The 17,188-nt window shown below is 45.8% G+C and overlaps 1 protein-coding gene across 1 annotated transcript in view; it reads left to right on the top strand.

Moving 5' to 3' along the window:
• The first annotated feature begins 223 nt into the window (after window positions 1-223).
• The window catches only part of LOC308251578 (proton-coupled amino acid transporter 1), a 34,961-nt gene continuing 17,996 nt past the window's right edge, over window positions 224-17,188 (top strand). Inside the window, exons 1-7 of the mRNA XM_080675243.1 lie at window positions 224-391; window positions 6,604-6,751; window positions 11,731-11,821; window positions 12,796-12,884; window positions 13,543-13,638; window positions 15,638-15,722; window positions 16,129-16,347. Coding sequence (XP_080531369.1) covers window positions 6,609-6,751; window positions 11,731-11,821; window positions 12,796-12,884; window positions 13,543-13,638; window positions 15,638-15,722; window positions 16,129-16,347 — 723 coding nt within the window. The 5' untranslated portion in view covers window positions 224-391; window positions 6,604-6,608. The remainder of the gene's footprint in view (window positions 392-6,603; window positions 6,752-11,730; window positions 11,822-12,795; window positions 12,885-13,542; window positions 13,639-15,637; window positions 15,723-16,128; window positions 16,348-17,188) is intronic.

The raw sequence follows: 17,188 nt of genomic DNA, 5'->3' as shown, positions 1-17,188 counted from the left end.
TGAGGGTCCAGCGCGCTTAGATTCGGGACTCACTACGCATGCTCCGAGCTCGCCCCCGCCCTCCCCCCCCCCCCCCCCCCGCAGTTCCCTCTTGCAGTCCCAGACCCAGGAGCGCGGTCTTGCCTGCAGTGGCAGCACTGGGTCGCCAGGGGGTGCTGCGCAGCCGAGCTCCGGAGCACCGCGAGAGAGGAGGAGCTGTGGCTCGCGGGAGTTTGTGACCGGGGCTTCGGGCTCAGGCGCCTGGGTCACGTGACGAGGCCCGGAAGCGGCTGCTGGGCCGCCCAGGGGATGGCGAGACCTCCGCGCTGAGGTGGGGTGGGACGCACTTCACTGAGGCGGGAGCCCCGGCCGGAGCCGACTCAGAACCGGAACCAGAGCCGGATCCCGAGCGGTGAGTCCGTACGCTGACAGCCTGTGGATGGCGGCCAGGCAGTGCCTTCCTCAGGACCCACGTCGCCTTCCTCCGGGGCGCAGCGGATGCTCAGGATCAGGCGCCGACCCGCCTGGGATGCAGGTCCGAGCCCCCGGGCTCCGGGCCGCAGCTGTGGTACCCGCGGGCAACCCTCCTGGGATGAGGCCACCTGGAGACTCCCCTGTCCCTCACGCTGCCTCATGTGACCTGCCTGTCCCATTTGACAGGTGGGGACACTGAGGTGGGGAATATCACCCTGACGACCAGCCAGGGCTCTGACACGCATCCCAGAGGAGCCCGGCCGTGTCCCGCGAGTCACCCGCCCTCTGTAGGAGCCGCGCGGTGGGGACTGGCCGAGAGCGGGTCCGTGGGTCACAGAACCCCCAAACCGCAGGGACCTTGGAAATCATCTGGTGCATACCCCCCCCCCCCGCCCGGCCCCCCTGGACTGTCGGGGAAATCGAGGCCCAGGACGGGGAGGGGCTGGCTTAAGGGCACCGCGGAGGTGGCAGCGCCGCGACTGGTGTCCGTCTCCCTGGGCTCCGACAGCTGTTCGCTTCCCACCACCGCCGCCAGCAGAAAACTTGTCGCGTCAAAGGCACCCTTGCCCCGTCCCCTTCTCTTTGGTTCCTCTTCCCCGTTCCGCTCTGCATCCTCCAGCACCCCGTTGGATCGGCTCTGGGTGTGGTTCCCTGCCTAGTGTTCACGCTTTTTTTTCCTGCAAACTCATCATTCTGTAGGTTTGTTTCTTGCCGTCCTGCAGTTTTGTGTAAAGTCAAACCAAATTACAAAGCAAGCATCGGAGGGAGGCGACGCCCAGCGGAGGCAGTGGAGAGCCCTGGCATTAACTTGAAGCACATAAAGATTGCTGCTGCTGCTGTGTGTGTGTGTGTGTGTGTGTGTGTGTGTGTGTGTGTGTGTGTGTGTGTGTTTCCTGTAGCTGGTCAGATTCGGGGGAATAGTGGTTATTTGGGGGGATGTTTTGCAGTTATGTGAGGCTTGCTGAAATAAGATAGCAACGCGGTGTAATGGAAAGAACCGAGATTGGGGAATGGGGAGATTCTGTGTTAGCGCTGACACTTGCATGTGGCCTCCCGTGGGTTTAGGTTTCCCAGTCTGTACAGGGATGGAGTTAAATCCCTAAGGGCCTCCTCTGCTGTGACATTCTCTGTTTTCTAATCAGAGAGCTTCCCCCCCACCCCCTTCATCAGCATCTGCCTTGCAACAAGACTTAACCCAGTTGTCCAGGAAGCTGTTTCCCTATTTAACATTTCTTTCTCAGTTGCCATGATATCCTTCTCCTCTTTCTTTCTATCTCTGTATGATGGCCAAGCTAAATGATGACAGCAGGAAATGAGTTGGACTGTCTTTTTTTCTTTAAATATGATCAAGGCCCTCTTTGACTCTTGTCAAGAGTCTAGTCAACAGTAATCAACTTGTACATTTACAGCACATTTTCTTTCTTCTTCTTTTTTAAATCCTCACCGAGGATATGTTTATTAATTTTAGAGAGAAAGGAAGGGAGAGAGAGAGGAACATTGATATGAGAGAGAAACATCAATTGGTTGCCTCCCGTACGCACCCCCACCGGGGATCAGATCCAAAACCTAGGTATGTGGGGGAACCGGCAATCGAACCTGCAACCTTTTGGTGTATGGGAAGAGAACCACCTGGCCAGAGCTAGAACACATTTTCTTTAAAGATGTTCTTGAAGTCAGGAAGTAAGGGGACACAAAAGGCTTGGTCATTTGCTCTGTGCCCGAGACCCATTGCCTGGGATGAAGGCTGTAAGCAGCGGAGGCTGCTTTGATGATGGCATTAAGTTTTCTCCCTTTGTTTTCTGATGATGCCATTTATAATTGCCTGCTCTTGGGTTCTTATTTTCCCTTGACTGTTCATTCGGCCTCATTCTTGTGCCAACTTGGAGTGCTCAGAGCTGTCCTTGTCTATTTTAAAGGCAGTGTAAGGAGGTGGGTTCCATTTCTTTTGCAATAGTCCGGAGATTACAGTGAGGACCAGTGGATGGAAGTGCTGTAAGGGAAGTGGTTTGTGAGTGAGCATAAGAACTCTGAAAGAATTAGTGCTCTCTCACTTTGCAGTACAGTGTGGAGTTCCCCGTCACCGAAGCTAATTGTCACGGGGCAGTTAGTTTTGGGGATGTTGGAGATTAGAAGATTGTGTTGGGTAGATGGTTGGACTAGCGAAAGTTTTAAGTTTTCTCCCAATTCAGAGGTTCTGTGCAGTTCTAGGACTGGACTTGTTAGCATGTGGGATATGAAATAGAATAGATAGATGTCCACTTTTGGGAATGCTGTATTTCCCCCCTTGCTTCAGATAACTGTTCTCACAGTTAAATACTCCTGCTTTTTCTTTTTCTTTTCAACCCCTCCACCCCCTCCCAGTGAGTACCTCTTTTTTAAAAGTTTGTGTCTTTGAGGGTCAGATGCTGAAGAATCATTGCTGTTAATAATACATTTCTTCACACCTTGACCTGAAGCAAGATCCTAGAACTGAGTCGAGTGAATAGACTTTGGGTCTATTTTGTTAAAAATATATTTTATTGATTTTTTACAGAGAGGAAGGGAGAGGGATAGAGAGTTAGGAACATTGATGAGAGAGAAACATCGATTAGCTGCCTCCTGCACACCCACTACTGGGGATGTGCCCGCAATCAAGGTACATGCCCTTGACTGGAATCAAACTTGGGACCCTTCAGTCCGCAGGCCGATGCTCTATCAACTGAGCTAAACGGGTCAGGGTGTGGGGGTCTATTTTTGCTAGCATGGTCCTGATAACACCTTCTAGAATTAGGTGATTGACTAACCACTAACATCTAGCCTCTTCTTACTTAGTAGTTCACTCTTTTGGACCTAAATATCTTATGGAGATTTTGACTTTGCATTGATGGGCCACACATAATGTTCACTGTCCTCAAGGATGTGAAGGACAAGCTTGTCTTGAACTCTCAACATATTACAACCCCTCATTTTGACAGTCAACAGGTTCTCCTGTTAAAACTTCCCACATAACAGGAACTTGCAATTGCAGCAGTAGACTTGGAAACCAGGTTTCATCAAAGGGAGGCCAGGGGCAGGGTGACCTTTCAGGCTAACACTCAGTGGGGAGAGCTAGAAAGCAAGAGGAGGAGTCCTTCATTGCCTGAAGGAACTTCAGGGAGTGACTGCACCCACCCTCTATGGTGCTTAAATCCCTACCTAACATCTCTGAGGAGGGTTTCTGCTTGGGCTTTGCCAGGGATAGGAAACACGCTGCCTCCCAGAGTGAACCATTCCACCTGGACAACTCCTTTTGATAGAAGATTCTTCCTTATGTCTAGCCAAACACCTGCCTCCCTTTACATTCCACCTACTGATTGTATTTCTGACTGACCTTCGAGGCCCCGAAGAACAAGTCTTATCCTTAGACAGCTTCTAATGGCAGTTTTTATGCCTCCCAAGTTGCCAATTTTCCAGGTTGAGCCTTCTCTGTGTTTCCAACCATTCCTCACTGAGTTGGCTTCCATTCCTATCCTGCTGCTGACCCCTGGCTGCACCACAGTTTGCCATTGTGGCCTTTTATAGTTTGCTACCTGAAATACCATGCATGGCAAAACTGACCAGTGCTATATATATCATCTACATGGGGTTTCCTAGTGCAACCTAGAATTACATGGGCTTATTATTATATCACTGACTTCTGTGAAGCTTATCAACTAAAACATAAGTAGCATTTCCACCCCCCCGCCTCCATTTTCAACATTCACACAATTGCCAAGCCACATCTCCCACATCCCACATCCCGCCGTTGTTGCTTGGACTTTAGATCTATAGATGTCAGCCTCTTTTTGAGCAGTTTCTTAACAATAATCTGCTGTGGGTGAGTAACTGCAGTTTTTATACACAATATGAAAAGTCACCTTTACAGTGTTTGAAATGAGCATCTGTACCAAGTAAGCAACAGAGTGGTTTCTTGGTTGATGGGGAAGGATTGGGGAACCCGATGGAGAAGGTTTGTATACTGTCTTTTCTCCCTCAGTAACATGCAGCATTCAGTTGGAAAGCCCTGTTCCTCAGACACTTTTGGTATATTGGAGGAGACTGGAAATTAGCTGTTGTTTGCGTAAATAATTAGACTAGTTGATTTCTGCAATATTAGGACTAGAGAGTTACTGAGAGAGATTTTAGTTCACCCCTTCCCCTTTTTGCATGTTTGGAAAAAAGACCACAGACATAAAGAGAATTGTTCCAAATTACTAAGCAAGTTAGTGATAGAGGCAACCTTAGAACTCAGGTCTTCTAAATTACATAGAAACTAGCTAATTTACTTTTGCCTGAATAGTAGCTTTCAACTACTTGATAATTCTCCCCACCCCCGGCCCCTTATGCGCTTAACTGCCCCAGAGCTAGATGACTTTCTTGAATTCTTCCAGCATGTGAATGAAGGACGCCCTCTTAGATACTTGGCAAAGTTGCTCTGGTGGTGAAGCTAGGTACGATCCTTTCTGGGACTTCCAAGCCCTTTACTGGCTTTCTACCAAGCACTTTCCTTGTGAGATTACATGGGGTCCCATCTCCATGTAATTACAGTTGGTGGGAAAAAATGAGGCCACCCTGAATCACTCAGGTGCCAGGGTGGGGATAGTTTCTGAAAAGTCTCCTGGGACTAGACCTGTGGGAGCACTCATCACAGAGCTATCCTTTGGCAGCTAGTGTTGGGTGTCAGGTGGAAGGCATGTTGTGATGGCCGTCAGAGGCCCTGTCTCCTCACCGTGTCTCTGAGATAGCACATCAGACTCAAAGTGAGCATCCAGCCGCATGCTGGGGGGAGCCCCTTATAGGCAGGCGGTTGTGCCAGTCTGCAAAGCGTCAGAAGGATTTTTATTTGTAATTTTAATATCCATGTACCTTTCTTTTATCACTTGATTGCAATTCTTGGAGGGCAGGAAATTGAATCTTTTTCATTATAATATTCCCTCACTACAGCTGGCACTGTATTCAGTAGATGTTTCCATTCAGTAGATGTTTCCAGATTCAGGCAGTGTCAGGAGATACGTTTACTGCTTTGCTCCTACCTGGCTGTAGCAGAGCAGGCCCCTTCATCTTTTTTTTTTTTCTTTCGGGGAGGGGAGGCGTTGATTCTTCATCTGTAAAATGAGCAGCTGGAGTGACCTCTGAAGGCTCTTTTAACAACAGTCTCTAAGATTCTGGAGTCTAGACGACTCTCAAATGTATCCTCATTATATATCTTAGAGAAGTCATTGTTCTTTTCGGTAGTAGCGTTACTGAGAAAGTCCACCCAGGGAACACCACCCTCACCATCCTTTCCCAGCACAACAGGAAGGGTTTCTTCTTTCACCATCTTTAAAAAATTGGCAAATCTATAAAATAAAAAGGAAGAAGCATTGTGGAGGGCAGCTATTGACACAAAGGCCAGTGGTGAGCACCTCCCATGCTCCTGGTTTACTTTTGTGCTGCTTTTAGCTGCCATTTCTCAGTATTCAGGTTTGGTTGCAAGCAAAGAGTCCTAGGGTCAGGGGATGAGAGTCACTGATGACCTCCAAAGAGTATAGGATATGCCAGAGCTCATGGCAAGAGAAAGAGAAAGTCATTTGTGGCTCTGGGATCTGGGGAGGAGTTTGAGCAGAAATGGATGATCTGGAGGGCATTTCTTGAATGCAGCAAGGTTCTTTCTCTAGTGAATGCAGAGGAAAAATAGGATACAGTTGAGAATATTCAGGTTTCTGTCCTCTGAGAGCTTGCTCTTGGGGAAGATGGAAATACAATTTAACTGTTGTTCAAGGGCCAAGAAATTAGCTCAAAAGAAAGGATAGTTCATCTGGACCTAAGAAACAGGGAAGGCTTCCTGGAATCATCTGTTTGCCTCTTTCCCTACCTCTCCCAAGTATGCCTCACCTCTGCTCTGTCCAGGTGTGCCGGAACAAATTTAGAAACCTATGAGTGTGGCACCAACTGGGAAGGCAGAGAGGTAAAAGCTGAGTCAGCTCAGCCTGCCCATGTGAACTTTGCACCTTTTTCATTTTCATAAATCCAAGCACTTGCATTGCACTTAATACATAGTGCATCCTCATTGAGCTACTGTGACAATGTCTGCTTCTGCCCCAGAGCCCACCCCAGGCGTGGAGCTAAAGGCCCCAGCCACGGGAAGTCTTAGCACTGACTCTGCCCCCACAGCTACCATGTCCACACAGAGACTTCGGAATGAGGACTATGCTGACTACAGCTCCACTGACGTGAGTCCAGATGAGAGCCCATCTGAAGGTCTGAACAACTTCTCTTCCTCGGGCTCCTACCAGCGATTTGGGGAAAGCAGCAGCACAACGTAAGTAACTGTTTCTTTTATCCTCCTAGCTGAGATTCACGTCCCTCAGTTCTGTATCAGTAACATAGTCTCCCTTGGAGTTATTTTTGCTCCCCATCTTACCAGTTCTCCCACTCTATAGATGAAAATAAGAGGTTGGGCAATTAACTGCCACTCTGTAGTCTGTTTCTTATTCTTTGTTCATTACAGCTGTATTGGTCCATAAGAAAAACTTGTAGTAAGGACAGTCTCTTAATTTAGAACTAAGGGTCTTCCGTGCTAGAACCTCAAGTACCTCCGAGCCCAGTTGAAAGCCTCCTTTGCAAAGTCTCCTCCAGACTTCTGTCCCTGTCACCAAACAGCCAATTCATCTGGCTGAAGAAGTAGGAAAAGGGAGGAATAACTTCTCCTGCACTTAAAAAAAAAAAAAATCAAGGGGGTTATAGAGAAGAGGAGGTCTGCTTTGCATTTCTAAGAAGGGCTTAGGTTTCATCCCTGGAAACTGAATCCCATCTCATCTGGGCTGAGTTTGGTCCTCTTTGGGCCTCAGTTCCCCCAAATGTAAGATAACATTGAGGACCTCACTGTGAAGCTATGCTCACTGTTTGGTGTTCTCCACTCAAATTAGAAAATTCAGAGGAGCATTTTCTATTCCATTAAATTCTCCAACTACTAGTAGATCCTCAATCTCGGCAGACCCCTGACATTTTCTTGGGATCTCAGCATCCCATCTTTTGCAGTCCTTATGTTTATTCCTCAAGCTTAGCCCTCACCCTTTTGTGTTCCTTTGTGGATTAAGTGTGATTTACTGAGGCATCCTTTGTATCCTAGATTTATTCTGTCTCCTGTGACTGCCCAAGGAGACCACAGGAGTTTCTCTTGGAAGCCATTACTAGTGAAGCTCCTCTGGCAGCAGTCTCTCCTGGTGTAGGGCTCTGTCTGCAGTGAGCTGGATAGAACTAGACAATCTCCACCACTAGCTGGTTTCAGCTCAGGAAGCTTCACTCTCTGCAGCTTCTTTATCATGTATTATGCTTTCTCTCTCTCCCTCTCTCTCTCTCCCCCTCCCCCCCCCCACCTCTCTCTCTCCTTGCATTGTTAGCTGATGGAAAAGATACGTGGAGCACAACTTGCAGCAGTGAAGACCATTGTTCTTTTTCCCTTAACCTTTCCACCCAATTGGCTTCCCCCAGGCAGAAGGAGCTCCAAATGCAGCCAATGACATGTGATAGCTTCCCTTCAGAAGTCACACTCACTATTGTGAAATATTTCTTCCAAGCTTTTCTCTCTATAGTTTCCCTTCCAGTTTTTGCTCCTTGTTCTCAACTGTTGTCCATGCAATGCTTGCCAGATAGTCTAGATTTTCATTTTTAAAGGGATGTCTCTGAAGTTCAACACCAACTAGCTAGCCACTTCAGGATGGTAGCTGATAGGTTTTATATGTATTGAAGCTAATGCATGCCTGTTAGCTATTCTGAATATCTCCTTTATTCACATGGGGTTATAACTAGTAGTCAACCTCACATTATTTATCCTTGTTTATTGGAAATTGAGCAAATAAGAAGATACTTTCCTTGGGTTTTTTATTGGGACATTTTCTGGGGTATACTTTGTTCTGAGGGGCATCCTGCCCTCATATTGTGATACAAGGTAGGTGACCCAAAAGCCCATCTGTAAGTGATGGCGGGTATCACAGTCCCATCACAAGGAGACTGTCACCTCAAGTAAAACAGTCAATAGTATTTGTTGCCCACAACAAAATTTGAGCTTTCAAAATTAGAAAAAAACTTGTCTCTAGCACTGTGACCTGGACGGTTTCCCTCTCCTTAAAGATTTTCTGATGAGATCAGCGATGATATTAATACATGTGATTTTTTTTAATGTTATATAAGGTAATATGTCAGCATTTGGAAGGTCTATATAACCCAGAGAACCAATATCTTCCAAATGACCAAAGTGTGATGTTAGAACATTTTGCATGGGTGAAAGATCATTCAAAAAGTGAAATCACCAGTGGGTTTTAATGTAATAGAGGATAAAAAGTTCAGATTCCACCTTATAGCTTCCAAGAAATGACCACATGTCGAGTTTTGGTGTTGTATCAAAGAAAATTACCACAATTTTCTAAAGAGGTAATTAAAATACTCCTTCATTTTCCAACTACGTGTCTGTGTGAGGAGAGACTTTCTGTATACTTCAACCAAAACAACATATTGCAGCAGAGTGAATGCAGAAGTAGAGAATTCAGCTATCTTCTATTAAGAAAGACATGAAAGAGATTTCTCACCTTGTATTTTTTGGAAAGTAGTTACTTTTCATTAAAAATCTGTTATTTATTTATATTAACATGTAACAGGCTTATTGTTATTTTAATTTGATAAATATTTGTATAATTTCTTGCTTTTAATTTGTAATATAGTATATATCCGTAGACATAATCCATATAAGCAAAAGCTATTTGTGATCTTCAATATTTATAAGTATATTAAGGGATCCTGAGACCAAAAAGTCTAAGAACTACTGATTTGGAGCATAAACAACCACAAAGATTTGCAAGGCTTATTAAGATGTTATTTGCCTCCCTGTCCCCTCCACCCCACCCCCCACCCCCATAGTTAAGACTTTGCAGTCCCTAGAGTTGATTTTGTGACATGGTTTTGAGTAATCTCAGCTTGGGGTCATTGAGTAAAAAGAGTAATTTTGGTCAGTTGCTTTGAATCCTGGTGTGTCAGAGCTGAAGGGACCTTGGAGAGTATGTTGTCCTAGTCCAGTCTCCTCACTCTGCAGACGAGAAAGCAAGCCCAGCGAAGGGGGAAGGGAATTGTCACATGGAGTTAGTGGCAGAGCCAGGGCTGGAGGGACCTGGTCTCCCATAAAACCCAGCTTAGGCCTTTAGGGGAGAGCTCTGGGAGGCATGTAGGTTTGGTACAGTGCTTATTTGGTCACGATAGAAATTCGATTGGCCCATCATCCTGCCCATAATCTCCTGGTCACTGGCTGCTGATGATAGAGTCACTCCTGGAAGCTTGCAGTCTGGTCCTTAAGCTGTTTCCTCACAACAGTCCAGAAGAGCACCCAGCCTCTTATTTTCAGACTCGAAGCAGGATCCTTGGTTTTTCTTGAGAAGCTTGGGGACAGTAGGACATTAGAGAGGTTTTCTTCCTGGAGGCAAAAGGAGAAAGGTTACAAAAAATACAATTTCCTTCTAGAGGGTAAAGATCAGTGTAATATGGTCAAATAACGTGTTGTTTGCTTTCTGTTTCTTCTGAATTGCACATTTGAAGACTTGTGTAAGCAGCATGTCGGAGGGATTTAGGTTATTTGTACAGAAGAATTTTAAGACAGAGCCAGGGGCTAAATCTTGAGTGAGTCCGTGATTTGGGTAAAAGCCATACCATATATGACCTGGTCCTTCTGGAAGTAACAGAAGCATAGAAAATGCTGAAGATGAGGCCTCTGCTCTGTCAGTCCTTTGACAAGTTCCCATTCCCTAGGGAAAAAGTAGAAATTCCTTGCCCATCCTCACCCCCACCTGATGGCCCTCAGAACCAAGGCATTCTTTCATGTTGGTGCCCTGCGTTTCTCTCTCTAGGCTTGTGTTCCCAGGCCTTTCTTCCTTATTGGCACTTACAGACCCTGCCTGTCTTGCTGGACTCTGCTCAGATCTCTCCCTTCTGAGCCCTCACCTGCCTCCCCTCCCTGGGCATTGTTCCTGGCTTTTCTTCAGATCGGGATCTTTCTACCTTGAGACATTGTTAGTTTCTAGAGACTGAGGTCCATATCTGATTCTTACTTATTTCTGTCACTGCATTAACACAGTGTTTTACACGTGATAGCAGTTTGCTGAGTGAAGTGGGAAGTGGCTTTACAATTGTACCTTTGAGGGGAACAGTTTGTATAATAGGTGAGGGAAAACTCTGCCCTCAAGGCAGAAGGATAAACTAGGTGACTGAAGAGGGCTTATCCAACCCTAGGATCTATGGCAGCAGTCACCAACCTTTCGGACCTCACGGACCACCAGTGGTCTGTGGACCACCGGTTGGCGACCGCTGCTCTATGGCATTTGACTGTTTTTATTAGTTTGTTTTTTAAAGTAAAGTATGCCAGGGACTTCTGGCCTGTTGAGGTACTGCATGACTTTTATTCTGTTCACTTTGTTTTGTTTTATTAATCCTTACCCGAGGACATTTTTTCCGTTGATTTTTAGAGAGATTGGAAGGGAAGGGAGAGGGAGGGGAGGAAGAGAGAGATAGCGAGAGACATTGATTGGCTCTCTCCTGCACATGCTCCCGACTGGGATGAGGGATCAAACCTGCAACTCAGGTATGTGCCCTTGACTGGAATCGAACCCAAGACCCTCCAGTTCATAGGGCAATGCTCTAACCACTGAGTTTCATGGGCCAGGACAATTTTTTCTTTTTAAACAGGAGAAAAACTTTAATACAAGCACAAGGAAAATTCATGTAAGCATGAAAATTCCCTCCATAAAACTTTCTGTTAAGGGTTTTGGGCTTCTCTTTTTTATTTTTCCTGTTCTCTGATACTAGTGTCTGTCCTTTGCAGTTAAGCTTGTCATCCTGTTACAGTGTGGGTTCTGATTCTTTACAGTGGATGGGTCTGTGGTGAAAACCAGGCCCAGATACCCTAGGAAAGGATACAGTGCCTAGAGAGATCCCTACTGTCCCTCTGGTATAATCTCCAAGAAAGAGGGGGTTCTCAGAGATACCACAGGGAGTGGACCTTATAGCCCAGTGGCCAGGAGAGTGAGCTTGGGGATCAGACTGCCTGAGTGTGAAACCTGGTTCAATTATTTACCAGGTGTGTGACCTTGGGCAAGTTATTTCCTCAACCATAAAATGAAGTTAAAACATGTTTCATAGGGTTGTTGTGAAAATTGAATGGGGTAATAATATATGAAGGCACTTAACACAGTGCTAAATGCCTAGTAAATGTTAGCTCTTGTTGTTAACATGTGCTTATCTACCTTCTTCCCACTTCAGATGGTTCCAGACCTTGATCCACCTGTTAAAAGGCAACATTGGCACAGGACTCCTGGGGCTGCCCCTGGCAGTGAAAAATGCAGGCATCTTGGTAAGAGTCTGCATCAGCGGAGGGAAGTTTCATGACAATCTTAGAATATAATGGATCTTTAAAAAACATTTTTACTTTATTTAAAACATTGTAATGGGAAGCTTTAAAAAATATCAGCTGAGAAAAAGCAAAATTCAGATGTTCATTTATCTACAGATATTTGTTGAGGGCCTTTAGTGTGCCAGGTACTGTTCTAGGCTCTTAGGATGCTATCAGTGAATAAAACAGAAAAAGATTCCTGCCCTCAGGGAGCTTACTTTCTGGTGGGAAGGATGTACTTAAAATGTCTCAGGCGTTTTCTATCAATAATGTTAACTAATGAATTAGTAACAGAAGTCTGTCCATTTTCTACACAGTTCTTCCACACCCCGTCTCTAGATGGCCAGCTCTGAGAATATTTTTCTTTTATGATTCACTCCCTATAGACTGTCCAAAGCCATTCTGGTTTTTGTTAGAGTTGGAGATAGCTCAGAGATGTGGGTTGTCCTTAGCTAAAGGCTATCCTTTCTTGATTTGATACTGCTTTTTAAAAAATTTCTTTATTGATTAAGGTGTAAATATGTGTCCTTATTCCCCCATTACCCCCCTTCCCCCCCAATGAACAACATAAACTGATGATACTGCTTTTAAAAGAACTTTCGCCTTCCTCCCACACTCCTAAACCCATCTCTTTTTCCCAGTCACAGGAGCCTTCTGTTTTACTGATTGGCCACAGTTTTGGAACAGCCTTATCTTGTATCATTCTCCACAAGATTAATTCTCTGGAAGGCATGCTAAGTTTCAGATGATGCTCATCTCACTGAGCTAAGCTCCATGCTCACATTTCTGTTTCCAGTGTTGTGTCAGAACTTCTGTCATTGGAAAGTACCTTAGTGGAGTAGCATTGTGATCATTTGCAAATCCAGTCTCTGTTGGCTCACTCTTAATTGTCTCTGCTTGTCTCTCCCTCTCTTGCCCGCAACACCTGTCCCCAGATGGGTCCCCTCAGCCTGCTGGTGATAGGCATCGTGGCCGTGCACTGCATGGGTATCCTGGTGAAATGTGCTCACCACTTCTGCCACAGGTGAGAGCCCTCTGAGTTACCTCTTTTTTAAAAAATATATTTTTATTGATTTCAGAGAGGGAGAGAGAGAGAGAAACGTCAGTGATGAGAGGGAATCTTTGATTGGCCGCCTCCTGCATGCCCCCAACTGGGGATCGAGCCTGCAACCCTAGCAGGTGCTCTTGACCAGAATCAAACCTGGGACCCTTCAGTCCACAGGCCGATGCTCTCTCCACCGAGCCAAACCGGCCAGGGCATGAGCTGCCTCTTGAGTGACAGATTGTCCTTTTAGGTTTCATTTCCTGAAAGTGAGCACTTACACAGATCACTCTAAATTTTTTATGCTAGCTGAAGGTGGTTGCTGATTAACATTGCCCTGTTATTTTTGTGTCCTTTTTTTTTTCATGTGTCATCTGTCAAATTACGTGCAGTGGACAGAAGTAAATTATAATTTTATATTTACCCATTGAAATGATTTTGCCAGATGGTTGTCATTTATAATGAAAGTAACTGTTCCATTGACTTGCTACTTCTGATCCTTGAAAGCATTTGGCCCAGGACTCAGTGATATCTCCAGGGTGAAAGATGGGGAACTGGCCTAGGTCTCAAGGAGCTGCATTTGTTCTGTCATTGTCTAACTCACACACTCTGCCCTTCTGCTCTCCCTGCCGCCTCCCAGACTGAACAAGCCTTTTGTGGACTATGGGGAGACAGTGATGTACGGACTGGAATCCAGCCCTATCTCCTGGCTCCGGAACCATGCACACTGGGGAAGGTAACTGATTTCCTCTCTTACTGTGGCTGTGGCTGCCCAGTGGTAAGGCCTTCAGATATGGGGATAAGAAGTAGGAGACGGAAGTAGAAAGACCATTGTTTGGATCAGGAACTTGAGTTCCAGTTCAGCCTTTCAGAAGTAATTTCTGTGACCTTGGGCTGTGTGACCCGTCCCTTCTCTGGGCCTCAGTTTGCTCATTGGTAAAACAAGGGTCCTGGCATTAAAGAGCTCTCTATAGGTTGTTCCAGCTTTGACAGTCTATGAGCAGGGATTATATTAATTCCCTCATTGCTCAACAAATACATATAAGCGCTCTCATAAGCGGTACAAAAACAATTCTTGGTATAAGGAGGGGGGATTCTCTGAGATAAACTATGTGGTCCCAGTACTCCAGGGGCTTGCAGTTTTTCTAAGGAACAAGGTGCGTGAGAAGCTTGTGCCCAAGAGATCAGGAATGGTATAAACCAGCAGGGAGAGTGTCCTGAGCTATAAATACATCCTAGGCACTCAGAGGGGAGAGGCTTTCCAGATTCTCTTATCCACTGTGCCAGATGAGAAGTGCACATGGTAGGTGCTTTAAGGGCAGGGCACTGGGCAGGGGAAGGAAGGCTTCAAGGAGGAGGTGAGGTGACCTGGTGAGGTCAGCTGGAACAAATGGATTTATGAGGGAAAGAGACATTTCAGGAGGTGGGGAGTATTTTGGTAATTTCTCCTTATGGTAACTTGTCAGATGCCTGAAAGGAAATTTCCTACTTTTTGTTTTCTATTTGAGGAAACGATGCATTTAGATGTAGAGAACTAATACTACCAAGGACCGAGTCCTTTAAAAAAAAAAGTTGAACCACATTAAAACTATATTCTTCAGAAAAACTCCTTTTTGTGGTTACAGGGAGACTTTCACCTTCACTCATTCATTATTAACTTCTGCCTGTGATGCAGTTTTGTGTAATTCTTTCAACAAAATCATTTTCTGTGTTTGGGAGAACCCAGATTGCCAAGTGACCACAGTTGGTTGATTGGTTGGTTGCTGATTAATTCTTCCCTCTTCTCTTTCTATTCCCCCCTCCTCTTCTTCCTTTCTTTTTTTCTCTCTTTAGCTCCCTCTTTCCCTCTCTTCCCATGGCTCATTCTGCCCCCTTCCTTACTCACTCTCTTACTCCCTTCCTTCCTTGCTTCAATAAAATTAAAAAATATATATTTTTGACCAAGATAAAAGCACATAAAGTGAAAAGTAAAGGTATATATACTGGTCACAGTTGCATGGGTATCCTTTTGGAATATCTGTATATATACAAACATGTACATGTTCTCAAATATGTTTGGAAACTTATTTTTTCCCTTAAAGGTGTTAGTCATTTCTCTGTCAGCCCATATAGATTTAATATGCTTTTTTACCTGCTGTATACTGTTCCATTTAAGAATGGTCTATAATTTAATCCTTTTTCTTTTGACAACCCTTTAAGTTGTTATCAGCTGTTGCTGTTGTAACAGTGCTTCAACCAGCAGTCTGTTTGGTTACATCTATTTCTGTGTACTTATGTGAGAGTAGATTGGTTCTTGGATTCAAGTTATAGACAGAGCGTGTGAAGGGGTCCACACTTCCTGACTGTTATGTTGAGGGTTCCCTGTCGCTGTAGAACAAATGGTATGAGATGGTACAGGCGGGCCATGGGGAGGGGAGGCCAAGGGCTGGGCAGTGGTCCTGATGTGCTCTGCTCAGGCCACTCAGTCTCAGGATCGCCTGGCCTCCTGCAGCATTCCTGACAAGAAGCCAGGAAGGGGACCTTGGAAACCACACAGGCAGTACCTGCTTCATCTTCCTCCAAAGCTCTAGACTGGTGGCATTTCGCACAGTTTCTCCTCTCACCAGGCGCACTCATCCTTGTCACCTGATCGGAAGGGTCTGTGATGACTGGGGCAAAAGTGTGTTCAAACAACATCTGTCAGGGAGTCTTGCATTTTATCATGATCTTCGTATTTCTTCCTTCTCCACCTTCAGGCACACTGTGGACTTCTTCCTGATTGTCACACAGCTGGGATTCTGCTGTGTCTATTTTGTTTTTCTGGCTGACAACTTTAAACAGGTAGGGCCCTGGGGGCTGGGAGAGGAAGCAGGATAGAGAGGGTGGGGGGGAGAGAATGGCAAGAGGTAAGTGGACTTTCTGTTCAGGATTTTTTAAAAACCCTTTCTTTTTATTAAAGCCAGTTTTGATCAACAAAAGAATTAAGATTCTTTACATAGAACACTTTACATAGAACAGTGTCTTTTGTTTTATTTCATATAAAGACCTAGGGTATCTCAAAAGGCCTTGTGCGTCTTCCTATCTTTTGGTAAGATATGATCAAACCTAGCTGTGATAATTATGAAGATTTCCAAAGATAGTTCATCAACCACAGACTTCCGTATGGCCTTTTTCACACACTGAACCGTTAGTCAGGCCTTGGTCATTTGAAAGGCTTTTTCTGTTTCTTGTCTTCCCCTCATTCTAGGTGATAGAAGCAGCCAATGGAACCACCAACAACTGCCACAACAATGAGACGGTGATTCTGACACCCACCATGGACTCCAGACTCTACATGCTCACCTTCCTTCCGTTCCTGGTGCTGCTGGTTTTCGTTAGGAACCTTCGAGTCCTGTCCATCTTCTCCCTATTGGCCAACATCACCATGCTGGTCAGCCTGTTCATGATCTACCAGTTCATTGTTCAGGTACGAGCTCAGGCTTTCTCCTCCCTCCTATTAACTAATCAAAGAAACAAACAAACAAACAAAAAAGTAAGTGGAGCGTCAATAGGGATATGTTACTTATGTGTGATATATTTACATTAGGGGTTCTCAACTTCAGCACTATTGTCATTTGGGCCAGGTAACTCTTTGTCGTGGGGGGCTGTCCTGTATCTCATGGGATATTTAGCAGCCTCCCTCGTCTCTACCTGCTAGGTGCTAGTAGCAACCTCTCCTCCGGAGTTGTGACAACGAAAATGTCTCCAGATATTGCCAAACATCGGGAGGGGTGGGGTGGGGGTGGGGGGTAAAGTCATTCACCTTGAAATCACCAATTTAAACTTTTCCCTAATTAGACAGTTAATACATGGATCATTTTGTAAGATTGGAAAATAGAGAAAAATAAAAACCAAATTTTCTAACCTATCCTATCTAATAAAAGGGTAATATGCAAATTAACTGTCACTCGGTCACAAAGATGTCGGCGCCCATAGCCACAAGATGGCAGCGCCCAGTCCTCTCAGCCCCACCGGAGTCCCCCAGTCCTGGGGGGGACGGCCGCTGAGAGCAGGCAGCATGCGTGGCCTGGTGGAATGCCACAGCGACGAGGCATACGTTCCACCCCAGCCATGGAGGGCCTCTGGGCAGCGGGCACGGAGCGGCCTGGGGGGTGGGAGAGGAACGCTTGCATCGTCGTCTCGGCGATGAGGCAAGCATTGGGCCTCTGGCGAGGCTGGGGCGCGGATGGGCCTCTGGGCCATGGAGAGCCTCTGGGCAGTGGGTGCGGAGTGGCCAGGCCCCACAGAGAGCTACTGGCACACGAATT

This window comes from Plecotus auritus (genome assembly GCF_963455305.1).
Source record: "Plecotus auritus genome assembly, chromosome: 6".
NCBI classification, from domain to species: domain Eukaryota; kingdom Metazoa; phylum Chordata; class Mammalia; order Chiroptera; family Vespertilionidae; genus Plecotus; species Plecotus auritus.
Note: the sequence above shows the minus strand (reverse complement) of the source record. Positions and strands in the feature narration are given on the sequence as shown.